Source organism: Vicia villosa, linkage group LG3 (genome assembly GCF_029867415.1).
Source record: "Vicia villosa cultivar HV-30 ecotype Madison, WI linkage group LG3, Vvil1.0, whole genome shotgun sequence".
Lineage (NCBI taxonomy): Eukaryota > Viridiplantae > Streptophyta > Magnoliopsida > Fabales > Fabaceae > Vicia > Vicia villosa.
Genome location: NC_081182.1, coordinates 201,812,154 through 201,840,101, shown reverse-complemented (window position 1 = coordinate 201,840,101; position 27,948 = coordinate 201,812,154). Strand labels below are relative to the sequence as shown.

The window sequence follows — 27,948 nt, the reverse complement described above, 5'->3', positions numbered from 1 at the left end:
TACCCAAGTCTCTAAGGTGGCTTGATGATTCTTCTCGACCTATCTCTTGATAATAGGTAGTCATCGACAGTTTCCTCAATTTCCTCAGCATCTTCTGCTTCTTCTTCGAATTCATCAGGGATATGCAATTCAGTATCAACATGCTCCACCTCAACAGGAATCTCTACCGGCTCCAGCTCTTTGTCAGATGTTTCAGCATTTCGACCAACATCATCAGTTTTATTAAAAGCCATTTGAGCTTCATTAAAAATTACATCTCGACTGGTGATACACTTCTTGTGACCTGGCTCTAGGCACCATAGCCTATAAGCTTTGACTATTTCACGGTATCCCATGAACATGCATTTCAGAGCTCTAGGTTCGACCTTGTCTTGCCTAATGTGAGCATAGGCTACGCAGCCAAATACTCTCAGTTTATAGAGATTTGGTGGATGTCTTGACCAAACTTCTTCAGGTGTCTTCATATCTAACGTTGTCGAAGGACATCTGTTTATCAGATATGTTGCTGTCAAAACAGCCTCAGCCCAGAACACCTTCTTTAACCCCGCACTAGTCAACATGCATCTGACTCTCTCCAAAATAGTTCGATTAAACATTTCATCCAAACCATTTTGCTGTGGAGTACCTGCAGTAGTTCTGTGTCTTGCAATACCAGAGGCAGCACAAAAATTGTCGAACGCCTTATTGAAAAACTCAAGGCCATTGTCGATTCTCAACCTCTTGACCTTTCTGCCAGTCTGATTTTCAACCAGAGTCTTCCAACTTTTGAAATTCTCAAAAGTTTCATCCTTAGTCTTCTGGATGAATACCCATAACTTCTTGGAATAATCACTAACTATGGATAGAAAGTACCTTGCTCCTGAATGTGATGGACACCTTTCAGGCCCATAAAGATCGGCATGGATGTAATCAAGAAATCCATGTGTTCTTTGTTTTTCTTTGTTGAACTTCACTCTGCAAGATTTTCCAAGTACACAGGGTTCACAAAACTTCAGCTTTTCGACTATGTCTCTACCAAGCAGATTTTGTTTCCCTAATTCGACCAGACCCCTTTCACTGGCATGGCCCTAATTCTCTTCAAATTAGGAATCATCATGGAGCTTGAATCTCACAGATCCAACATCTGCAATCTCGCAAGCTTTGTTGTTTCCCAGCAATACTGATCAACCATCTTGATTACATAATTCCTTGAACAAGTCTTTGTTTAGAGTCATGTGACAAGTGTAACCTGAATCCATAATCCACTCATTCCTAGAGTCACTGTTCGAAACCACAAGGACATCAGATGATTCGAAATCATCTTGAACAATGGTCTCATTGCCATTATCCTTACCTTCATGATCTTTCAGGCGTTTAGGGAACACCTTTATTGTGTGACCCTCCTTCTGACAATGATAGCATCGAATACCAGATGCTTTGCCACTATAAGACTTCTGCTGACTTTTGCCTTTCTTCTTGTCGAACTTACCATCCTTTCGCAAGAATTTTCCTTTAACGGCCAAACCTTCACCAACACTCGAAGGTTTATGCTCCTTTCGTTCGTTCAAGTCCTTAGAATACAGGGCTGATTGAACTTCTTCAAAGGTCAGGGACTCCCTTCCATACAAGAGAGTTTCTTTGAAGTGAGCATATGATTGAGGCAAAGCGCACAATAGTAACAGCGCTTGATCTTCATCATCGATCTTCACATCAATATTTTCAAGATCAAGAATCACCTTGGTGAACATATCCAACTGCTCGGCTAACACTTTATCTTCAATCATCTTGAATGAATACAAAGCTTGCTTCAGGTAGAGTCGATTTACTAGTGATTTGGTCATGTACAAACTTTCAAGTTTCATCCATAACCCTGATGTCATCGTCTCCTTTGATACCTGTCTGAGAACCTTATCACCAAGGCTCAACAAAATTGCGTTGTGTTCTTTCTCAATCATAGTCCTCTTCTCTGCTGTCGTTAATGCATCCTTCATGGCTGCCTCTCCCTTCAACGCTTCCAAGCAACCCTGCTGAACTAGTAGGGCTTTCATCTTTAAGCCCCACAGACCGAAATCATTCACTCTGGTGAAATTTTCAATCTTATACTTTGTTGAAGGCATCTTCTCCATGCTCACCGCACCATTTTATTGTGAATTCGATGCCAGTAACGAAGTATAAAACAAGGGAAGAATGAAGAACAAGGAAGAAGAAGAACACAAGAATTGATTATAACTGTTATTCTTTTACTTTCTCTTAGAAAACAAGATTACAGGTTTACAAGATTAACAAATAACCTCTCTCACCCTAAATTAGGATTTGCAGTAGTATGGAATGATGAGAGACTAGTATGCTATTTATAATAAAACCTAATATACTAACTAATGGGCTTTTTCCACAAGGGTCATTACACAAGTTAACTTAATAAACAAGCTAACTTAACAAATTAGGGTTTAAACACTAAAACCTAATTTAACATGCTAACAACCCTAGCATCTTCGACACCATCATGTGAACAACCTTCGACTTCATGCTTAATCCTGTTGAACCAAGAAGGTACCCTTCGACCATACTAGAGTTTGATCCAATATCTCACAGTTGCCCTCCAAACAATATTTCTTGGCACAAGTATCAACATAAATTGACATTTAAATTTGCTACTAAAGTGCCTTCTGAGAAATTCTGGTTATTGGAATTTCCTTCTCTCTCTCTCTCTCTCTCTCTCTCTCTCTCTCTCTCTCTCTCTCTCTCTCTCTCTCTCTCTCTCTCCCCTCTCTCTCTCCCCTAATCAATTTATTTTTCCTTCCTTTGAGCCGATTTGCTATATCAGAACGAATAATAACAATAATATTACCATGTTGTCTCCTAATAGATTGTATTGCACCCATGATAACACCTCGGTCGAGGAGAGAAATATATGTCAATATTAAAACATATAATTAATGATTTATGCTAAGGATACCAAAAGTCAATTAAATATTTCACAAGACAAATAAAACAACGAAGTAATATATTCAACAGCAATGATAAAGAATTTAGTAAAATTTGTAAAAGAATCATCCACATCAAGCGTGACTAACAAAAGTATGTTAAATTAAACTATGAAATTTTTCAGGGGGCTAAAAATCTGGTATATCGGGTTTTCAAAATATCCAGGATATCGTTGAAAGTTTACAAATATCCGAGCTATTTGCATTTTAATGGATTTTAAAAAAAAAAAAGGAAAAAAATTATACCGGATTTTTAAAAATCTAGAAAAAAACTCATTAGATTTTAAAAAATAGATAAAAACGCGAAAATTTCACATGTATTAGGAAAAATTATATAAAAAATTTTAAATGTACTATCGGATTTTTGAATTTTTAGTGAATTTTTTTAACCAAATGTAAATTTGAGATGATATAATTAATGAGAAGGGCATTTCTATCAATATGAAAAATTAGGGATGATTGGTATACAACAAGGATGTATGGGATAAATTTCCATTAAACAAAACGGACAATTTGAGGGATCAAACTCAAAACTTCAACTTTTACCTTCTAAAGTCAAACAAACAAACAAACAAACAGTCGTTTTAGCACCCTATTTCGAAGTTTAAAATAAATCATTATTAACCATCCTTGAACCTTTATATGTTTGGGTCTAATTTTGGGTTTAGAAAACTTGAAAATTATGGTGAAAAATCTGTGATACAGAATATACAAAAACAAGTTTCTCAAAATTACAATAAAATAACCTTAAATATGCAGCAGCGAAAATTTCAAAATACTTCTAAATTTTGGATATACTTACGTGTTTTTTATACACATATTTTTACAATGAGCCACTTTTATTTTGTCCAAAAAAAATTAAGAAATGCATATTCAAAAATCTATAGATGCACTTTTATGAAAAATGTTGTCATCTTTGAAAAACGAAATTAGGAACAAGAGTCCACAACGAAATTAGGAACAAGAGTCCACACTGCAGATTAGATCAAAAAATACAAAGCAATTGCACTTCCATAGTGTTTTCGATCAAGTATACCGTGTTGACGGTCGAGTTCATTCACCATCCATTAATCAAAGTTCGGTTAATAAATCACATTTTTTTACTTTTCTGTTTCATATCTGTACGCAGGTTCACTGAATTGTGCCCATGATGTATCTTTGAATTCAGAATTGTTTTACCTTGTATTTTTTATTGAATTATCTTTAGGTTGTTGGTTTTGTTCAATTCACTAGGTTTAGGCTATATGTCCCCCTGGTTTTATGTACTCTTTTTCTTTTTTCTATATATAATGTTTATTTAAGTATATATATATATATATATATATATATATATATATATATATATATATATATATATATATATATATATATATATATATATATATATATATATATATATATATATATATATATATATATATATATATATATATATATATATATATAATCCACTGAAAAATTCAGTTTTGAAAAGTTACTAGTCTAAAATAAACAATATTACACAAAAGTGGTTCCAACTATTATACCCGTTTAAGCAGTAATTACTAGTTATACTGCAGTGCTAAAATCCACATGAATTCAAATGACAATAGACCTGTTTGCATAAAGCTTCAAGGAACTTAGAGTATGCAATGGGAGTGATGTGAATTTGAATGTTTAAAGTGCATCTTCAGATATATTTTAAAGAGAAGATATATTTTTAACAAAATAGAGGTGTCTCACGTAACGTCTTTATTAGTGTGATGCATCTCTAGACACAGCAAATGCATTTTCGAATTTTCAAAGTTAATGACATCTTACACTTTTTCTAACCATACAAATTACAACAATTTATATCATTATTTAACTATACAAATAGATAAAAACAAAATTTACCTTGCCAAATTATGGACAGATAAAAGTGATATGGAATAGTGGATGTCTCAAACAAATGAAAACAAAACTTTTACACTGTTTCACATTAACCCATAGACATGAGTCAAATCTCAGGTATATTTGGAGAAAGTGGTGTACAAGATTGTAATAGTTCTAACAATTTCAAAGTAGTGTACAACAAAATATTGATCGAGATAAACTCCATCAAGAATTGATAAATTGCAGCTCTGATTCATGAACAGGGCTGAAAAAATGCCAACTTGAATCATGGAATGCATTATAATAATCTTCAGGAATTTTTTCAATTTTGATTTCGTTCGTAAAACTTCGGGCAGCCAAGATATGTTTTACTGAGTTCAGAACGGGTGAGTTCTTACATAATGACACATAATGCTCGTATTCTTCAAAGCTATTCCCGAACAATACCATGTTGTTTAAGAAATCCGGTTTCCAATTTGCCTGCAACAGGTTGTTATATAACTCTGCTTCGCAGTGAGGCATGAAGAACATTGTTGGCTTCGCAGCTTCTCGCTTCCCATGCTCGTTTATGGACATGACAGAACAACCAAGAGCTTCCAAAACCCGAGACTCGGTTACAGAGAGAATAGGATCGAATACCTCAATGTTTCCAATCAAATTTAAGTCTCTTTTCATCAACATTGCAATGCTAAGTTGCAGACATGGCGGCTCGTACAATTCAATGCTGCCGATACCGTAAATGACCATTTGCATAGTTGTCTCTGAGCCCAAAACTATATGGAAATAATCTAAAACTGATGTTTCAATCTGATCTCTGAAAGTTTGATAGAACGGAGAGTTCTCAGTCTTGGTAATATATCTTTCCATTTTCTGCATTAATGCTGTTTCTCTTATTGGATCTTTCTGAGAATCTGTTGGAGCCCATGGTTCTTGTTTTTCTTCCGAAATTTTTTCAACTTCAGTATCTTTTCTCCTTTGTCTTCCACGACGGGGTAAAATAACCGTCCAGTCTCCATCTGTTGTGAGAGATTTTGCTGAAGCTGCCATTCAGATACAAAAAATAATTTCTTTACTTGTTTTCCTCGTGAATCACTGCTTCAACATCTGAATGCAACACAGCAAAATTCTGGAAAACTACATGATGTTAGTGCTGTGCTTTCCAAGTTAGGTCACAAGAAAAAACAGTTAATTGAATCGATATCAGTATATTAGTACTAGAAAGTAGTAAATAGGGTTGTCAATTGCAGATTCAAGAAAGGAGCAGTTTGTTCAAATCCCACAATGCTGCAGACTTAATATGCCGTACAGCCACTATTTGACAACAACAACAACTGTACTAAATAGTGTTTGAATAGAAATTTGTTCAAATTCTATTTTACTATAGCCTCTACTTGACGACACTAAATTAGTTCCGTTACACTACTTTCCGTTCAAGATAACGATCAAATTTGTGAGTGCAGATTATGAAGTAAGCTAAAACAAACATGCATATATGCATCTTTTTTATTTTTTATGCTTTTTTTTTTTTTTTATCTTAGGCAGCGCTTTTTATTAGAAAGCGCTTTCGTAGGTGGTCCTTTAAGAGCGTTTTTAAAAGCGCTGTCGTTGCTAAACGCAGTATTTTAAAGTGCAACCTGTAATTTAAGCCTCCCAGTTCGACCTGTAATTTATTTTCAACCTGTAATATTTTCGACCTGTAACATATTTTCAACCTGTAATATTTTCAACCATATGTAGGACCATATAATACCATTATATACCATGGATAAAATACCATTATATACCAAAATAAAATATATATACCATGGATAAAATACCATTATATACCAAAATGAAATATATATACCATGGATAAAATACCATTATACACCAAAATAAAAGATATACACCATTAATATAAGCACGAAATTCGTGTCCTCTGCATAATCACATGTTTACTAATAGATACATATATAACTAAATCATCAACAGAATATAAGCCCGAAATTCGTGTCCTCTGCATAATCACATGTTTACTAACAGATACATATATAACTAAATCATCAACATAATATAAGCCCGAAATTCTCAAAATCCGTCGAGCGCACGGTGCTGTCCTGCAAGCTACGAACAGAACAATACGGTCAATTAAAACAGTCCCCACAAAGTTTCAAAACAGTCCCCACATTAGTACACAATTAATAAGCTAACAATCTATAGAAGTCAATTGGAAGTCAAACCATGCATGTACAAGTAAATCGGAATCGAAATCGGTGAAATCAAAATAAGCGTCAAAAAAAGAAAGTTGTCGGAATTGAATAAAATTTACATGGCTATGGTAAAACGTCCTCACGGACTCAAAAATGAAGTCGGTTTTCCGAAATTCAGACCCTAAGCCCGACTTTTGATTACGGGCAGAAGCAAAACCGATAAAAAATCAGTCCCGAAATGTAAAGATAAGTGCATGAGCAGCTCCGGAATCGTCAAAATAGTTTAGCTACATGTAAAGAAGTCGACAAACGGATACATGGTTCAAAAGTTATGTACAAAACGAAAATATGCACCAAAATTGAATAAGTATTGTAACAATCGGAATACAAATTGAAAAAAACTATAAAAATTGAATATATAACAATCGGTACAAATTGAATAAAGCACATTAGTCGGAATATGTATACTATTACCTTTTTCACTAAAGTCTCTTTCTTTTCTTGGTAGGATTGTGTTCTACACGTCTCTTAACAACGCAGACGGTTGGATTGATCCAAATACCCTCATTATGATCATTTCTAGTACAAGATTCATTCTCATTTTGATCGTTTCTTGTACAAGATTCAATGCCAACACCAATATCACCTTGATCTCCAATGTTTTCATCAACTATTTTGTTAGATAAAAGAACTATAGACCATTTCGTACTTGTCGGATCACTGACATAGAACACTTGTTTAGCTTGAGAGGCTAGAATGAAAGGCTCATCTTTGTACCCCACCCTATTGAGATCCACTTGCAAAAATCCTGACTTATCCATTCGTATGCCATTATTATTTTCAACCCACTTGCAACCAAATACAGGAATCTGAAACTTCGCGTAATCAAACACCAAAATGCGCTCGATAACCCCAAAATATGACAAATTTGCAAATTTCGGATTTAAGTCATTTGCACTTGATATGTGCATTGCTTCAGCTACCAAGGTAACACCACTATTTTGCATAGTACTTTTATCATCCTGTTCTTTGGTATAAAATGTGTATCCATTAATTGCGTATGCGCTATAAGAAAACACAATTATACTTGGACCATATGCTAAACATCTTAACCTTTCTGTTACTGAAGCAGGATTTGAATGATACTTTGAATAAATATGTTCCCTAAACCACAATATTAAACTTCGATTGTGCTCTCGTACTATCCAATTCTCATTTCTATTCGGATTTAAATCTCGGAGAACAACCTTGTGCATTTCAACATACGGCTCAACCTCAATCTCATTGTGCAGAACATACAAGTGCGCTTGATCTCGCTCGACCATTGATACTGTCACAACTTTATTTCAAATTAGCCTTTTTCCTTCTTTTTTTTCAACAATATGAGATTTGAGGAGTCCAATTGATTGAACATTTGACAGAAAATCAGTACAAAACTCAACCGCTTCTTCAACAATGTATCGTTCGGCAATACAACCCTCCGGTCGACTTCTGTTTTTCACGTACCCTTTTAATATTTTCATATAACGTTCAGTAGGGTACATCCATCTCATATAAGCTGGTCCGCACAATTGTGTCTCCTTCACAAGATGAACGACTAGATGAACCATTATGTCAAAAAACGAGGGAGGAAAATACATTTCAAGATCACATAAAGTAACAACTATCTCTTTTTGCAATGTTGGTAAGATCGCGTGATCGATCACCTTACTGCAAATTGACCTGAAGAAAAAACACAGTCTAGTTATTGCGCTTCTTACTTTTTCTGGCAGAATAGAACGTATACCTATTGGTAAAAAATGTTCCATTATAACATGGCAGTCATGCGTCTTCAAACTCTTTAACTTGAGGTCTTTCATGGACACAAGTCTTCTAATATCTGATGAGTAGCCTCATGAACATTTTGGGACAATCCTCAAGATCTTCTTCAAGCGCTTTTGCAATCTCTTCGACTCGATCACAATCATATGTGTCTGTGCAATCGTCGTTTGAATCATACTTCGTATTACACCTCGAATCAACATTCCCGTTACTTTTCTCACCATGCAAACTCCAAACTGTATAACTTCTATCAATTTCAAACCGTAGTAAATGCGATGCCAACTGATTCCCGTCAACCTTACCCCCATAACAGCAACCCATGCAAGGACACGCCATTCGAATCGGGTCTTTGGCGTGCGCAACCGCAAACTTAATGAATTCCCATACCCCTTTCTCGTACTCTTTCGACAATCGGATTGAATTCATCCATGTCTTATCCATGTCTTAATTAAGCTAAACAAAAACGATCAAACTTTCACAAGTAACCCCTATAGCGAATTCAATTCACAAAGTTAGTAAGTTCATCACTTAATGATTAACGAAATTGACATCAAGAATATTCCACATGTCGGAATAATGAGTATTACTTAATATAATCTAAAAATCAACTATTAGTATTCAGTCCCCTTCTACTTTTTAAGGTATTCATGGTCATTTTGGAAAATTTAAATTTTGGGACCGGCCGCTATGCATCACTATCCCCCACTTTTGGGATCGGATGCTATGCATAACTATTCGGGAATGATTACTATAATTCAAACTCTATCTACATGCCAATATGAAATATATCTGAACACACCTAGTTGAGGTATCCAATTTTTTTACTTTCATAATTAAATAAATGCAAGAAGGAACCTAAACCGGTAAATTCTCACACGTGTGGAAACATACCTTTTGACGAGGTCCTACACGCCGAAAATGTATCCCTCTTGGACTATCTTTGTTAGCAATAATCTGTCAAATGAAAAGGAAAATAAATTACATAAATTAAAGTAATTTGGCTCTATTATTCAATTATTAAATGAACTATTTTTTTATTCATTCTTGGTTACTCATAAATCAACTTTCAGTTTAGCCCACAGAGCTTATCATGGTATTCCATTTGTATGATAATTGAGTGATCTATATAAACTCACACACACTTTCTTCTTTTATAATTCATATCACCATTTTTGAGAAACGCATTAATTATACCCGCTAAACCTATATAAACCCAATGATGCTATAAACTATATTTGTTAAATTCTTTATTCCTGTAACAATGCATCTTCATCATTTTAACTATTAGCAATGAATCTACTTAAATCAATATGTAGAAAGAATTCCCAATAGTTCAAGTGAATTTAAAGTTCAATCATATCTTATCTTTTGTAATACTAAATAAATTAAAAAAACTAGATACAGCTTCAAAATTGTTAGTGTTTTGTTCTGTTTTTAGTCTGGAATCAGAGAAAATTGGTAGGGAGAGTGTCCTACAGTGCTAACAAGTATTGGTTCTTTTACACAACAATGAAGAAAATGAGATTATAATTACTTACAAAGGAGGCAAAACTAGATCGTGGAATGGTGGCTACGGTGGCTCACGGCTTCTTCTTCTCCAACGGTGGCTCACGTTCTTCTTCTTCTCCAACGGTGGCTCACGGCTTCTTCTCCGACGGTGGCTCACGTTCTTCTTCTCTGACGGTGGTAGCGATTTGAGTTTTCTGAGTTTGGAGGGCACAATGATGGCAAGAGAGAAAGAGGGAATTAGGGATTTTGTGAGGGCAAACGCGTTTTTTCTAATTTTGATTTTAAAATTTTTAATTATGAAACAACTATGAAAGCGCTTTTGAAAAGCGCCTTAGTACCCATGGCTATACCAGCGCTTTTTAGGGTAAAAGCGCTCTTGAACCCCACCCCCTATAGCAGCGCTTTTGAAAGCACTTTCATAACCCACCTATAAGAGCGCTTTTGAAAAGCGCTTTCGTAACCATGCCTTTACCAGCGCTTTTTGAAAGCGCTTTCGTAACCCCCCTATAAGAGCGCTTTTTTTGCGTGTTTTTTAATTTTGTTTTTAGCGAAATCTATACCAGCGCTTTTTCCTAAAAGCGCTTTCGTAGGGGTGCTGCTAAAAGACAAATTTGGCATAGTGAAAATAGAATATAACTTTAGTAAAGGCCTAACATTTAGCACCTCCCTTCTACTAAACACAACACTAGCCCAATAACCTTATTTCTCAATTTCCTCCAATTAATCTAATAAAATGCCAAATAATCCACTAATTAATTTAAATTCTAATTAAATTAAAAAATGGAAAATACTGGGGCATTGCCATCAACCTGTTTTTCATACTCTTGTTAATAAAACCTTGACTTTTGTCGAGTGACCTTTTAAACTCTTTTGTACACTTGCACTTTTTTTTCTTTAAAATTGTTTTCAATAAAAATCTTTTTTCAAAACTTTTGAGCAGAACTATAAATGCTCTAACTTCTCCATTGCACTAAGGAGGTATGCAGGCACAAAATGTTATGCCTTGCTGAACAAACTATTGTAAATATCATTTCTTCTTTTAGAAACATAATGCATATTTATATATATAAAAAGTGTCCCAGTCAAAATTTTCATTCTCTATTTTACTATTTGAAATAATTAAATATAACTTACGTGTTTGGTTAGTTCTAAGTGATTTGTCATGCATTCTATTTTTTAAAAAGTTATCATCAAAAGTATATGGTCTGTAGGATCGCCTAATCGGTCAAATGTTTCCAGCCCCCTCTCGGTGGCAGTTGCAGAGGATTGAACCGTGGTCCTCCCTACCGAGTTCAGCGTCAATCACCACTGAACCAACTAACGGCCTGATTTTTTCTTGTCTTATCTATTTTTTTTCAATAAGCAATTGTATTAAGAAATCTCACTAGGATGCAACCCTTACAACACAAACAACATTACAAATCGGTAAAACAAGCCAATGATAACTTGTACCAATCGTAGAAAGTAGATGAAGATGAAGGGTTACTACCAGCTTACCATCTCCAAGACAAGAACAACACATTAGAGCATACCACATCAAATGAATAAGCAACATTCTTAAAAATCATGGTATTTCTCATTAGCCAAAGACTCCAAGTTATAGCAATCCAAATTGTATTGATCTTATTCCTAACATTTGCATTCTTCACCTTCTCTTGAATAGAGCCGAAGTCCATCAACTACTCTAACGTAATATGAGTACCATTCCCCAACCAAGAAAAAATCCATCCCCAAATCATTTTTGTGACTTAACAAAGGAAAAACAAATGATTCAAAGTCTCCGGGTGAATTGTAAAAAACTCACAAATATGATTTGGGGAGATATTGGTAACTCCTCTACTAATCAATTGATCTTTACTAGGCATTCTAGAAATGAACAACCTCCACACAGAAATCATGATCTTAGGCGAGAGTTTCAATTTCCTCATAAACTTCAACAAATTGAGCGTATGCGCCATCCACACTGAATCCTTAAACTCAGAAACAAAAACAGAATTACTTGGAATCGTATAGCCCCCATCTGGAGTAAAGATCCAGTCGAACTCGTCACTTATTTCGCGGACTAAGGCTACCGCTGGCAGCATGCGCTGCAACTGGTTCCACTGGTTGTTAAGCGCATAATTGGTATGGAAACCGACTGCAACAACTGCTGTTAAAACCAATCCAAGGAACATGTCAGAATGCCCATGAAAGACCCCATTGTCCCAAGAAATAGAAATCTCTATATTACATAGTTTATTGGTTGAAAGGTCAAACAAATCCGGGAATTTATTGCGAATAGTTTGATCTCCCAACCATAAACTATACCAAAACAAAATTTTGTTACCTTTCTTCAAATTTCATTGAACACAACTAGAGAAAATCGACTTCACTAAAATCCACCTTGACATTATTACTAATTATATCCTTCCACCAAATAGAGTTGTCCGGATTAAGAACTTCTCCGCAAGACGCTTGCACCTTCATTTTCGGATCAAGATATCTCACATACATCTCTAACACCTAGACCTCCTTTCTGTTTAGGTTTGCATACCGTTTCCCATTTAACCTAATGGATGCATCTTTTGTTCACATTATCACTCCACAAGAAATTGGTAAGAGTACTTCTAATATCTTGAATAACCTTGAACGACGCTTTGTAGAAAGAGTGGGTATATAAAGGAATTGCATTAAGAACCACATTTATAAGCGTCACTCTACCACCAATAGAAATAATTCTACCCCTCAAAGACAAAAGTATATTCTTGATGTTATTGATTACCTTCGACCATACCTTCTTCCTTCTAGGATTGGCTCCCACCACAATACCAAGAAAATAAAATGGAATGTCACCTTTTTTACAACCAAGAAAAGAAGTAGTCGAATTCAAGAGCCAATCTCCAATGTGGACACCGGATACACTGCTTTTGGAGAAATTGATTTTCAACCCCAAAACAAGTTTGAATCCTCTCAACAGGACTTTCATACTCCAAAGATTATCACTAGAATATTCTCCTAGAATAATGGTATCGTCCGCAAATTGAAGAATGTCGACAAACTCCTCTTCGCCATACTTAAATGGTTTGAAATCTCCCAACTCAAACGATTTCCTAACTAAAGAGGTTAATCCTTCCATAGCTAAAACAAAGAGGAACAGGGAAAAAGCATCCCCTTGACGCAATCCCTTGTGAGCCTTGAAATCTTTTGTGGCACTACCGTTTACTAAAACAGACATATGTCTCGTAAAATTACAAGTATCCATCCATTTCATCCAAGTGTCATTAAACCCCATATTCTTCATCACGAATCTAAGATAGTTCCAAGAAACGGAATCATATGCCTTTTCAAAATCAACCTTAAGCAAGAGACAAATATTCTTATTTCTTTTAGCCCAATCGAGAATTTCATTGACTAGCACAACTCCATCCATCATATTTCTACCCGAGACAAAAGCGGTTTGGTTGGGAGAAACCAAATTACCTATCACCTTCTTGATTCTTGCAGCCAATAACTTCGCAATGATTTTGTAAAGAGTCCCCACCAAAAATATAGGACTTCGAAATATAACACCAAAGGTGTAGAAAACATAAACAACAATAGATCAATTGAAGAAAGGAATGGATCTAGAGATTTACCACTTTCTTGCTCAAAACTTCAAATCCACTTCAAGAACAAACAACAAAACTTTGATCTTCCAAAATTGATGATGAACAAATGAAAGAAAAGAGTGAATAGATGAAAGTTTAGTTCAAAAATTAGTAAGATTCAATGTGAATCTTACTAACTTTTATGAAAGTGAACTTCGAGTGAGGTGTTTTTGGGAGAGAGTTGGAGAAGAAAAGAATTCAAGAGAAATTCTAGCAAGGTAAGTTTGGCTATCAAAGCTTGTTGAATGAAGAGATAGAGGCCTCTATTTATTGGATTTAGGCTTGGGATTTGTGGTGGTTTGGAGTTAGGCTTGATAAATGAAATTAGGCCTGGTAAATGAATTTGGAGCCAAAATTATGATTCAATGGTGCACATGTCATCAAGTGAGGATACATGATATGACTTGATCAAGATGATGTAGATAATTGATTGTGCAATCTAGAACATTCATCCCACACATGAAAATGGTGACACACTCCTCAAAAGCTGAAAATTGCTTTCATTTTCCACATTTTGCACTAGTGTAACCGATTGCTCTAATGGTGCAATCGATTGCTCCTCTTCAAAAAGCACAAATCTGACGCAAAAATAGTTGGTGCAATCGATTGCTCTCTTGGTGCAATCAATTGCACAGGAGGCAGAATGCAAATCTGGCGCAAAACAAGTGAGTGCACTCGATTGCTCTACTTGTGCAATCGATTGCTTGCTGAAAAATTCCTTTTTTGGTAGATGCTTTGGATTAGTACCAACAAAACACAAACAAATAAAAGGACAAAGCAAGATGTGTTTTTTATTTTGGTTAGTATATCATATACAAGCTAAAACAAAAGGTACTTGATGATCCCCCTCACAGATGAAGTGAGCACAACACTAAAAACATAACTCCAAAATGAAGCTCTTGATTAATGATTGAGGTGAAAATGATGTATGATCTTAGGGTAAAAAATTAGGGTATGACAGAAGCATATAAAGAAGAAGTCTTCATCCAAAATCCTTAATTTTTAAAGGCACATCCGATTTCCACACAAGTCTAAAAGCATCATCAAATTTGTTTTGGGGACGAAAAGGAATATGAGCCTTACCGTAAAAATCGTAACACGAAGCCACCGAGAAATTCAAAAAGGAATTATAAGACCATGAAACCAAATCTTTCCCATCCGTCGTTCAACAAAAACGATCCAAGCTTTCCCTAAACCGAGCGTAACCTTCCAAAAGGCCACACTCGTCCAAAATGATACCGACAATTCCAAAGTCGTTCCACCGCCAACTCCTTTCTCTCAATCCTCCCATGGGTGCAACCGACACTCCCTTCAAACTAGATTCCTTGTATAAATCCCGGTAAGCATCCTTCAAGATAATTCCCTCAAACCATTTTGCTTTCCAAAAAGGAATATTAAAACCATGATGGATAGCAAAACTACAACAAACCACCATAGGATCCCTAAAGGAACATGTACCCATTTTTGTAATATCCCTCCACCAAGAAGATTGAGAAGATGAATCTTTAGTGCCACGCCCACCATAAAAAACATGAGAACATAAATCACCATACCGAGATTTCAACATATTCAACCAATGTGAATCCTTCCCTTGAATAAATCTCCATCTCCATTTGTTAAGGAGTGCTAAATTAAAAACTTCGATGTTTTTTTTATCCCTAATCCCCCTTTGTCAAAAGGTAAAATTACATTCTTCCAACAAACCCAATGAATCTTCCTCTTCTCTTCCACCCCCAACAAAAATTTTCTTTGGATCCTATTAATCTCTTTCACCACCTTCTTCGGCATTTTGTAATAAGACATGGTGAATATGGTCAAAGAAGAAAGAATAGACATCAATTGAGTAATCCTACCTCCCAAATTGAGGAAGCGATTTTTCCAACCCCCCAACCGATTCTTCATTTTCACCAATAGAGGATTCCAAGTCATATCTTTCCTAGGATCAAAACCAATGGGAATACCAAGGAAATAAAAGGTGCTCTCCTCCACTTTACAAGAGAGGAAAACTGACACGGCTTCCAAAAATGGACTCCTTGAATTAATACCTATTGATTTCCTTTTATGACAATTAATTCCAAGGCCCGACACAATTTCAAATGCCCGAAGCACCTCCTTAATCGCCCAAATATGCCTCCACGTCCCTTCTCCCACAAGTAAAGTATCATCTGCAAATTGAAGATTTTCCACACAACAAGAGCCTTTTATGGCTAAATTCCCAAACTCCCCAACTTCAATGGATTTCCTCACTAACCCGGAAAGACCTTCCGCCTCTAAAACATAAACAAAAGGTGAGAGGGGGTCACCTTGTCTTAACCCTCGGAACACTTCGAATTCTTTGGAAGGACTACCATTAACAAGAATTGACATCTTACTATTAAAAACCAATAACTCCATCCATCCCATCCACCTTCCCCCAAAACCCATCCTTTTCATCATATACAGCAAATTACTCCAACTAACTTTATCATAAGCCTTCTCGAAATCCACTTTAAAAAGCAAACAATCTCTTCCTTCTTTTCTATCATAATCCACCACTTCATTCGCCACTAACACACCATCCAACAATTGCCTTCCGGGTACAAAAGCATTTTAACAAGGTGAAATAATCAAATCAAGAACGCTTTTTAATCTCCCCGCCAAAAGTGTAGCCACCACTTTATACATGCAACCCACCAAGCAAATAGGTCTATAATCATCCAAACTAACCGGATTATTGGTCTTTGGAATCAAAGTTAAGAAAGAAGAGGTAATAGCCTTTGATATTACTTTTCCGGAATAAACGTGATTGAGAAAATTAACAAAATCCTCTTTAAGGAACGACCAACAATTCTTAATAAAAAGAAAAGTGTAACCATCCGGACACAGACTTTTGTCTCCCCCACATCCCCACACCGCCTCCCTAATCTCACACTCAAGAAATTGTTTTTCAAGATTCCACGCTACCTCCTCACTAATACTTTTAAACATAATACCATCCAATAAAAGCCTCTCCGCATCCACTTCTACAAATTTATTCCCGAAATGATTGTAAGCCGCGTCTCTCACCTCCTCCACCGAGTCAAACAAATATTCCTCCTAAAAAATAGGACCTAAGTGATTAATTCTTCTTTTATCTTTCATCACCTTATGGAAGAAACCGGTATTAGCATCTCCTTCTTTAATCCATCTCAATCTCGATTTTTGTAAGATCATGTTTTCTTTAATTCTCAAATTCCTCCAAATACGACTAGACGCTTCCTTCCTCTTTTCAAGATTCCCAATTAGCAAAGTATCAGAATCCACCTCCAATCTCTCATCGGCCAAATTTAAATCCGAAACTCCCTCTTCCATCTCCAAGTCAAACAACCCGAAAACTTCCTTATTCCACGACCTAAGCTTGTCCTTTAAAAGTCTAAAATTTTCTTTTAGCACAAAATCACCTCTCCCGTTTACTTTTAAATTATGCCACTCTTTTTCCACAAAAGGAAGAAAGCTGTCGAAAGTGAACCATTCGTTGTTAAATTTGAATGGTTTAGGACCCCAATTAATATTATCCGTCACAATCCAAACCAGACAATGATCCGAAATTTCCATATCTCCAATCAACTGTTCAATAACTCCCCATATATTAACCATATTATCTGATAAGAGGAATAGATCGATTCTACGCATCGACTTCCCATCTCCACTGAACCAAGAAAATATTTTCCCTTTGTACGGAATATCCACCAATTCGCTTTTGTTAATGAATTCCGCAAACAAATCCACTTCATTATGATTAACAACCACCGACCTCCCTTTCCTCTCCTTACTATTTTTAATGGCATTGAAATCTCTTTCCATGATTCACTCTCCATCTTTGAAAGAATCCTTCAACACCAATAAATCATTCTACATAGTTCTCTTCTTATTATAATGGATCTACAATATTATTATTTAATATATTAATTAATGATAGATACAATTCATTTTACCTTCTAAAATAAATGTGTCCCTTTATATCAATCATTCCTTTTTTTATATATTAAAAGAAAATTCATAAAATTTGAGATGATTAACATTATCTTTAAAAGAATATTATCTTTAAAAATCATTAAAAAAAATAACAGAAATATATATCGGTTTCTTTAACTTTAAAAAACGAACTTTTTTATTTTAAAATTATTTTATGAAAGCATTTTATAAAATAATAAAAAAATTTAAAATATATTTTTTATAAATAGAAAGATTAATTTTGACGATTAAATTCAGAATTCGCGTTTGTCGGTGATGACAATTGCTGAAAAGGTTAAGCTTCAATCGTACTGGTGGTTGAAATGTTATCTTATGGGTTTTACAGTTGATTATCATTTTTGGATACTTAATCCTTTGCAATGTATTTCGAATTATATATGCTAGTCTCTGTTTAGGTGTTGTGTTGTTCGGTGTTGTCTGTTGTTTTTTCGGCGTTAGTTTTAGATTGGAGTTTTACTGTGGTGTAGTCTTCAAAGTACGTCTTGTATTTGAAGGATCTTTTATTTATCAAGTAATAAATTTTTAGTTTCTTAAAATTTTTTTTTCAAAATCTTACTTTGTTTATAAACAATATAACTCAAAAATAATTTTTTATGAAAACCTATTTTAAAAATTTTACAAATTTAATTAATTTTTAAAATTTTAATCTCCAAAAAAAATTATAGAAAATATTGAAAATTTAAAATAATAATTTAAATTTATTTTTTTAATAATTATTTATTAACTTTTTAAAAAAATATATACAACACCATACAAATTATTTATAAAAATTTGAAACAAACAAATCCTATATAATTATTTTTAAAAAAACTGAAACAAACTAGAGCTATTAATACTAACTCGTGTATTTTCATTAAAAAAACAAATTATTATAATCTTAATTTGCAAAGTGTAACAAACTACTTCTATAAAGTAGTAGCCACCTTCATTCAATAAACAAATTATTCCATCTAGATTAAATATTAGACATTCAATAACAATTTTAATAAGGAGCGTTACTAAAAGACTAAATAATAAAATAATTTTTAAAATTAGTGTAACAAATTATTCCTATAAAATGAGTGCAACAAATTTTTTTGAACAAACTTTCGTTAAAAAAATTACAGCTTTTATGTAACTATTCTACCTATTTAATGGATAACCACAAAATTATAATTCATTCATAAACCTCATTTTCATATAAAAAATCACAAGAAAAAGCCTAAATCATCTAGTTACTACTTGTATAGAGTAACATGAATCCACCAAAGCAATGTTGTCATCAATATCAAAATCAAAGAAAAACCATGATTACAAAAACAAGTGTGAAAATATAAGATATACAAGTAACGACATTATACTCTTGAATACGACAATGAAGAACTTACTGAAGAACAAAAGAGTGTTGGAGGCTAAGCTTGCAAATAAGAGGGTTATAGAGTCCAAACGTGTATCGACAACACAATGTTATCTTCATCGTCAAAAATTTCAAACCTCGCCGTCTAGATTATCCATCATGCCTACCATTCAAGAAGAAGAAGAAGAAGACGACTTGCCAGTCTCACCTAAATTCTCCATCATGTCTACCGCCGAAGACGATCCATCCAAAGCAACATTGTCATCAATATCACAACCAAAGAAAAACCATGATTACAAAAATATGTGTGAAAATATAAGAAACACAAGTAACGACATTATACTCTTGAATACGGCAATGAAGAACTTAATGAAGAACAAAAGAGTGTTGGAGGCTAAGCTTGCAAAGAAGAGAGTTATAGAGTCCAAACGTGTATCGACAATACAATGTTATCTTCGTCGTCAAAAATTTCAAACCTCGCCGTCTAGATTATCCATCATGCCTACCATCCAAGAAGAAGAAGAAGACGACTTGCCCGTCTCACCTAAATTTTACATCATGTCTACCGCCGAAGAAGATCCATCCAAAGCAACGTTGTCATCAATATCAAAACCAAAGAAAAATCATGATTACAAAAACAAGGATGAAAATATAAGATACACAAGTAACGACATTATACTCTTGAATACGGCAATGAAGAACTTAATGAAGAACAAAAGAGTGTTGGAGGCTAAGCTTGCAAATAAGACGGTTATAGAGTCCAAATGTGTATCGAAAACACAATGTTATCTTCGTCGTAAAAAATTTCAAACCTTGCCGTCTAGATTATCTATCATGCCTACCATCCAAGAAGAAGAAGAAGAAGACTTGTCCGTCTCATCTAAATTTTCCATCATGTCTACCGCCCAAGAAGACTAGCGTTTTGATTCAATAGCATGACACTCTGAGGGCATAGGTTGTTTCCCGTTTCCTAAGCTATGTTAGGTAGAGTTGGGAAAGTTTTGATAATATCGGTACCGTCTTAACACCCTAAATTCCCTTAGTATATGGGTCCGATTTGAATAACCATTATGCCAAGACCTCGAGTTCTAAGTTTTGAAGTAGCCTCTTAAGTAGTTTATACTAGCAATCAGCGACATCTTAAGCACACTCTACGTAGGGCGGCCGATGAATATAAGTGAATGATCCTGAAAAATAACAAATAAATGTGTGATTAAATTGGAAAAAAATGGGAATACGCCTTCTAAGTTAGGTGACCCTCACAAGGTCATTTAGCCCAACGGTTGTTGATCCTAAACAAAATAAGTAACACCCATTGTTAGTTGGTCCATTGGTCTTTGGTATTGGACTCGGTAGGGAGGATTACGGTCCGATCCCCCACAATTGCGATGGGTTATAAAAAGGGGTGTGCTGATTTTGTAACCAGAACCCCGTGCTAATGAAAAGGATCATAGTTGCACTACTACAGAAAAGGGCTACTGTTAAGTGCCAAAATGTAGTTATTTTGTGTTTGTAAATAGTGGCACTTATCGATACTTTTTGTTAATACCGTTGAATAATTCCCCGTTTTGTGCATAAATACGTATACTTTGTGAATAGATATATTTTCATACACTTTTATACTTTTTGATAGTTTTCTACTCTTTTTGTAGGTATTCTTGCGTATTTGGAGCATGAGCAATAACGTGTCGAAGACACGGCTTCAAACGCGCGATTTTGAGCGGCGGAATCAATTCATTCGGGGAATAAAGCTCAAAATCAAAGAATAATAAATCACCAATTTGGTTGATATGTTGTCATTGTTAGATAGGAAATTGAATAAGCTTTCCAACGCTTCGAACCGGGCGCAAATCGGAGTTACGGTTCTCAAGTTACGCCATTTTTACTAAAAGTTGTTTTTTTCAACTCAGCGAGATGGGCGCGATGCGCACTCCTGCGCGCGACGCGCGCTCAACCAGATCCAGAATTGTATAAATAGGCGGAAATCAGATATTTTAGGGCATGGTTGAATATTTTAGAGCTCCAAACCATCCAATAGCATTTTTTGAGTGGAAAGATGCTAGAAAACACATTGGAGCTGTCAAATGGATGATCCGAGGTTGAATCCTTCATCAATCGGAGCCGACAAACCGTGAGATTTTTGGGTTTTTCTTCTTTTCTTCTCTTTGTGGTTTCATTTGTGGGTTTTGTATATATATACTTTGATCTCATGTATATTTGTCGCCCATGGTGTTGTATAAAGTTGCTTTACAATATAAACTTGTTGTTTTTCCTGATTTTTTACATCTTGATGTTTGGGTTATGTTTGGTGGGTTGTTTTGCATCTTGATGTTAGGGGTTTGTGTTGTTGTAGAAATAAACCTCACAAATCTTGATTAGGAGAGATAATCATTAGCTTCTTGATTGTAGAGATAGATGAAGAGTTAATGTTCACTTTGTGTTGGTTCGTAATGCTACCGGGTTGTTTGATTGGTGGAGAGATCGTCGATCGAGCAATACGGTAAGCTACCGTATGTTTCGTTGGTGGAGAAATCGTCAACTAAGCATACGATAGAACTCGTGGCGGTGTTTGGACACGAATGCCGACAACGGGCAACACGTGAATGGTTTAAGGAGTATAGTAAACTGAGTGCAACTGGTCGATAAGTTTAAGTTTGTGAAGAGTAGATTATATGCAATACTTGATAGTTTCTTCTATTTGAAGAATGTATTCTTTTTGTGTTGATATTTACTTTTCCATTTCATTATTTAAATTCATTCAAAACCAAACTCATAACTAAGAATCCGTCGAACGGCAATTCGGTATCACCAATCTCTGTGGACACGATAAATTCCCGGATAAATATTTCCAAATCTTTTGTTGCTTGCCGCTTTACCGCTCCAACAAAATGGCGCCGTTGCCGGGGATTGGTGTTTTTATTGAATTCGCATTGCGATAGTTTCTTTGTTTTTGAGTTTTGTGAATATCGTATATTTGTGAATTTCCTTATACTTGTATACTTTTGTATAGTGGATTGTATAGATACATGTTCTAATTTTGTTTGGTGGACTTATTAAACAAGTTGAACTCGGATAGTTCTTTAATTTTAAATCTTCACTTTTCAACTTGTTTAGTTAATTTCACCAAACTTTTGTAAAAATTGTGTTTTTACTTATCGTTACGTGTTTGTTAATACGTGTTGTTTACGTATTGTTGTATATTCTCTTGTTTCATAATGTTTGTTTGTGTGTGGTTAGGACACTTTCTTTAGGTTCGCGTTGGGGCGAAAGCATTGGCGTGTCGTGGAGGAAGTTACTACCGTGCACAATAAAGGCGTCGAGCTAACGACGTAAAACAAGCGCTTGTTGGGAGGCACCCCAACGGTTTTATTTTTCTGTTTTTCTGTAAATGAGATGTGTAGGTGTTAAGTGGAGGCTACACCAGTTGTGCAGTCTTCTGGACTGGTTTTTGCTTTTCTGGTGTAGCGCGCGTCGCGCGCAATGAGGGCGCGTCGCGCGGCCTGGGAGCTGAAGAGCTTGGTTTGGCAGAACATAAGGCGCGTCGCGCGGTCTTGAGGGCGCGCCGCGCGCCTTGTAACTTTTGGCCAGTGAACTCTTTTTAATGGTTCACTCGGCCCACATTTTTCTCACTTACACCAAGGCTGTATAGTATTGTATTTTATAGTTATAATTTTAATTCTTTTGTTGTTGTTTAGACTCAAATTTTGGCCCGATTACTTGGAGTCGCATTTGGTAATTCTACGATTGTGATAGATTCAACATGCCGATTGTGCGGTAATGATTGTTCAAATTTGTACGTTGCAAGGTACTCGTTTATCGCTTTCTATAGCATAACATGTTTTTGAGACTTTTCAGTTGTACAAATTTCATATTACTCATTCTTTTTGCATAACTTGCTCATGACTTGAATCACAATTAGTTTCCCCTTTTTACCATAAATGTGAGGTGGCTTTCCATTGTATATATATATATATATGCGAGAGACCGACAATTCTTGTTTTAACTGGATATTATTATGTTTAATCTTTCGTTTGTATTGATTTTGTGAATGCATGAAAGTGATCAAGGCACTTGTTCGATTTTGAGCACAACTACCATAGCCAAATATTTAATTCACCTTGTGAGTGTGTGATCATTAGTACCCCTTTTGAGCCTTTTAGTCAATATCCATATTGTTTTTGCTTAATGCTTGTCTATGAGCGTTTGGTTTTCATTTGTGTATGGATGTTTGATTCTTTGTTTTCTTGACCTTCACCTATGATGTTTGGTTGGATTTTTACCTTGCCTTAGAAAGTAGGGAGTATTCACTTGATGTTGTGGTTGAATTCAAGGTTGGGAGAAGATGTTTGCTTCCTTATGTTGTGGTTGATATGAGGTTGTGGAAAGAAAAGAAAAGAAAAAGAAAAGAAAGAAAAAAAAAGTGAAAAAGAAAGAAAAAAAAAGAGAGAACTAAATGATGAGGTTTATTAATCATGCAGTTTTAGATTCAGATTATATATTAACACTTCAAATGTACCTCTTTTAGTGATGCAACAGACTCCTCCTCCTGTAAAATCCCTTTACCCTTAATTGCGGGTTTTGTAGGAGCAGTCTAAAATTAAAATGTAAAAAACAATTAATAAACGGTCCAGAATTGACATTCGAAAACTAAATGATTCATAATGGTTTTCAATATACCTCATCACTAATGGTAATGAGCTCCGAGGGCCATGCAACAAATGACCCTATTGCATCTCGCAACAATGTTGTCTCTGAGACCATGTCAGGTACCGGTAGCACCGCATCATGATCTAATACAACATCCACTGATACTTTCAGGTGTCCATCCGGGAGAGGTCTATGGTGAAGTAAATCTCCCAAAGTGTTGTGCAATTTTCCCTTGCCAACTAGGCGATAATTCGGTGACGATAAGTATAGTTGGCAAGATGAAATGCCCTAAACCAATAGTAAATATAGAGTCATTATCATTAATAAAATAGAACAATTTGTAAGGAAAAAAATTTATAATTACCTCGGGAAATTTTTCTTTGACAGTTGATACTAGCTTTATCACTAGTTTCTTTCACCGATGAAGCATTGCACTTTTCTCTCATATACATCTCTTTATCTCTTTGCAATTCAGAGACTTGTGCTTGTAATTCCTGCAATTTTTGCAACACTTCTTCATTGGTAGGATTTCTTCTCCTAGAATGCTTGTAAAAAGAGGTTGGAGTCACACCATGACCTTTACCCCTCACCCGACCAAGATACTCAGGAGCATCTAGTGCTCTACTAAGTACGCTCCTATCATCCTGGTCCTCACCGGTGGATACCGATTGCGACATGGTCTCCTGTAATTCATTTACATTTCAATAATTATTAGTGGAGATAAAAAATCAATTATATATTAAAAAAAATTTGATTTAATTAAAGACACAGTGTTATACTTACACATTCAGCATAAACTCTATGAACATCGGGATCGACAGCTTGATTCTTGCCCACACGAGCTTCCTTCCACAACACATGTACTGGAAGTGAGGTTTCCTCACTTTTCGTCTCCTCTAACTATGCATTGACACAAATGATAAAATCGTCAAATAAAACACATTTAGACAATTAATTAAAACGCATTTCTATTTACTTACAATTTTTTCCTCTAAGCGTGCATATCCCAAACGCCCTTTTTTGTATGGATACACGGGTTTTGATGCTCTCGCACTATTTGTGGCACTCCTTTTCCGAAAAGCTTCATCTCTTTGCTCTAAAAACTTAGCCCAATCTTCTTCATCAATGAATAACTCATATTTTTTTGGCCGTCCCGGTGCCTCTTCAAGAAAGTTTCCATCTTTATCCTTAAGATAGGTGTTTGTCAAAAAATCTTTCCACCCTCTATATCTTTTTCCGGCCAAACCAAGTATGTAGCGTCTACGCTCATCTGGTATGTCAAAAGACCTCTGCAAAAAAACATACGCATAGAGTGTGTTAGTATAAGTAATTTAAACAAATTATCGTCAAGATAATAACAACAACCATATATGATACCTTAAGCTCGTCCCAAATCGCTTTTTTTTTCTCGTCCAACTCTTCGCTTTTCAGATTCCATTTAGCTACGGAGATTGGAATATGCATACGAACAAGTGTACCAATATAGCTTGTTAACTTTGCAGAATTAGGACCAATTGGTTGGTTATCAGAATTCCATTCCAAATGGTATATTAATCCTTGGTCTCTAGGTCGAATGATTCCCTTCATAATGGTGATGCCTCGTGCAACTTCTTTTGATGATGTATCAGGTGGAGGATTTGTATCCGGAGCATCTCTATCTTGTGAGTTTTCTTGATTGCTAGCCATTGAACCTGTATCAAACAAACTAAAGCACATTAGTACACTATTAATAAGCTAACAATCTATACAAGTCAAATGGAAGTCAAACCATGCATGTACAAGTAAATCGAAATCGAAATCGGTGAAATCAAAATAAGCGTCAAAAAAAGAAAGTTGTCGGAATTGAACGAAATTTACATGGCTATGGTAAAACCTCCCCACGGACTAAAAAATAAAGTCGGTTTTCTGATATTCAGACCCTAAGCCCGACTTTTGATTATAGGCAGAAGCAAAACCGATAAAAAACAGTCCCGAAATGTAAAGATAAGTGCATGAGCAGCTCCGGAATCATCAAAATAGTATAGTTACAGGTAAAGAAGTCGACAAACGGATACATGGTTCAAAAGTTATGTACAAAACGAAAATATGCACCAAAATTGAATAAGTATTGTAACAATCAGAATACAAATTGAAAAAAACTATACAAATTGAATATACAACAATCGGTACAAATTGAATAAAGCACATTAGTCGGAATATGTATACTATTACCTTTTTCACTAACGTCTCTTTCTTTTCTTGGTAGGATTGTGTTCTACGCGTCTCTTAACAACGCGGACGGTTGGATTGATCCAAATACCCTCATTATGATCATTTCTAGTACAAGATTCATTCTCATTTTGATCGTTTCTTGTACAAGATTCAATGCCAACACCAATATCACCTTGATCTTCAATGTTTTTATCAACTATTTTGTTAGATAAAAGCACTATAGACCATTTCGTACTTGTCGGATCATTAACATAGAACACTTGTTTAGCTTGAGAGGCTAGAATGAAAGGCTCATCTTTGTACCCCACCCTATTGAGATCCACTTGCAAAAATCAAACTTATCCATTCGTATGCAACTATTATTTTCAACCCACTTGCAACCAAATACAGGAATCTGAAACTTCGCGTAATCAAACACCAAAATGCGCTCGATAACCCCAAAATATGACAAATTTGCAAATTTCGGATTTAAGTCATTTGCACTTGATATGTGCATTGCTTCAGCTACCAAGGTAACACCACTATTTTGCATAGTACTTTTATCATCTTGTTCTTTGGTATAAAATGTGTATGCATTAATTGCGTATGCGCTATAAGAAAACACAATTATACTTGGACCATATGCTAAACATCTCAACCTTTCTGTTACTGAAGCAGGATCTGAACGATACTTTGAATAAATATATTCCCTAAACCACAGTATGAAACTTCGATTGTGCTCTCGTACTATCCAATTCTCATTTTTATTCGGATTTAAATCTCGGAGAACAACCTTGTGCATTTCAACATACGGCTCAACCTCAATCTCATTGTGCAGAACATACAAGTGCGCTTGATCCCGCTCGACCATTGATACTGTCACAACTTTATTTCCAATTAGCCTTTTTCCTTCTTTTTTTTCAACAATATGAGATTTGGGGAGTCCAATTGATTGAACATTTGACAGAAAATCAGTACAAAACTCAACAGCTTCTTCAACAATGTATCGTTCGGCAATACAACCCTCCGGTCGACTTCTGTTTTTCACGTACCCTTTTAATATTTTCATATAACGTTCCGCAGGGTACATCCATCTCATATAAGCTGGTCCGCACAATTGTGTCTCTTTCACATGATGAACGACTAGATGAACCATTATGTCAAAAAACGAGGGAGGAAAATACATTTCAAGATCACATAAAGTAACAACTATCTCTTTTTGCAATGTTGGTAAGATCGCGGGATCGACCACCTTACTGCAAATTGACCTGAAGAAAAAACACAGTTTAGTTATTGCACTTCTTACTTTTTCAGGCAGAATAGAACGTATACCTATTGGTAAAAAATGTTTCATTATAACATGGCAATCATGCGTCTTCAAACTCTTTAACTTGAGGTCTTTCATGGACACATTTCTTCTAATATCTGATGAGTAGCCTTCTGGAACTTTAACTTCACTGAGGAACTTACACAATGTTTTCTTCTCCTTTCAATCCAACCAAAATAAATTTATATGTATAATCGATTGAAAAAGCATTATAATCGATTAAGCATCACTATTATATGAAAAATATTTTTACAAGGTAAACTGTTAAAACAAATACAAAGCAAATACAAGATATCAATAATAACTCACCTTTCAACAGAGGAGCTATATAAGAGCCAATGAACCTGTAGCTACGAAAGAACCTGCAGAAGACAAAGAAATATGTCAAAAATTACTAGTTGTGTTGAGTTGTGTTGAACTTAATTAGTGTATATGTTTGTGGAACTTTGTGTTGCAGATACAAGTAATTTGAGAAAGAAATTTACCTCGGATT

The 27,948-nt window shown here is 35.2% G+C and overlaps 1 protein-coding gene across 1 annotated transcript; it reads right to left on the bottom strand.

Annotated features, from left to right (window-relative positions):
* Positions 1-4,819: 4,819 nt before the first annotated feature.
* Positions 4,820-6,043, bottom strand: LOC131657133 (protein SENSITIVITY TO RED LIGHT REDUCED 1-like). Its single transcript, XM_058926616.1, has one exon. It carries the CDS (start codon positions 5,862-5,864, stop codon positions 5,043-5,045), a length of 822 nt encoding a protein of 273 aa, XP_058782599.1. The 5' UTR covers positions 5,865-6,043; the 3' UTR covers positions 4,820-5,042.
* Between the last annotated feature and the right edge of the window lie 21,905 nt (positions 6,044-27,948).

Coding starts and splice junctions, on each gene's coding strand:
- LOC131657133 (XM_058926616.1), bottom strand. CDS start 5,864: ATGGCAGCTTCAGCAAAATCTCTCACAACAGATGGAGACTGGACGGTT.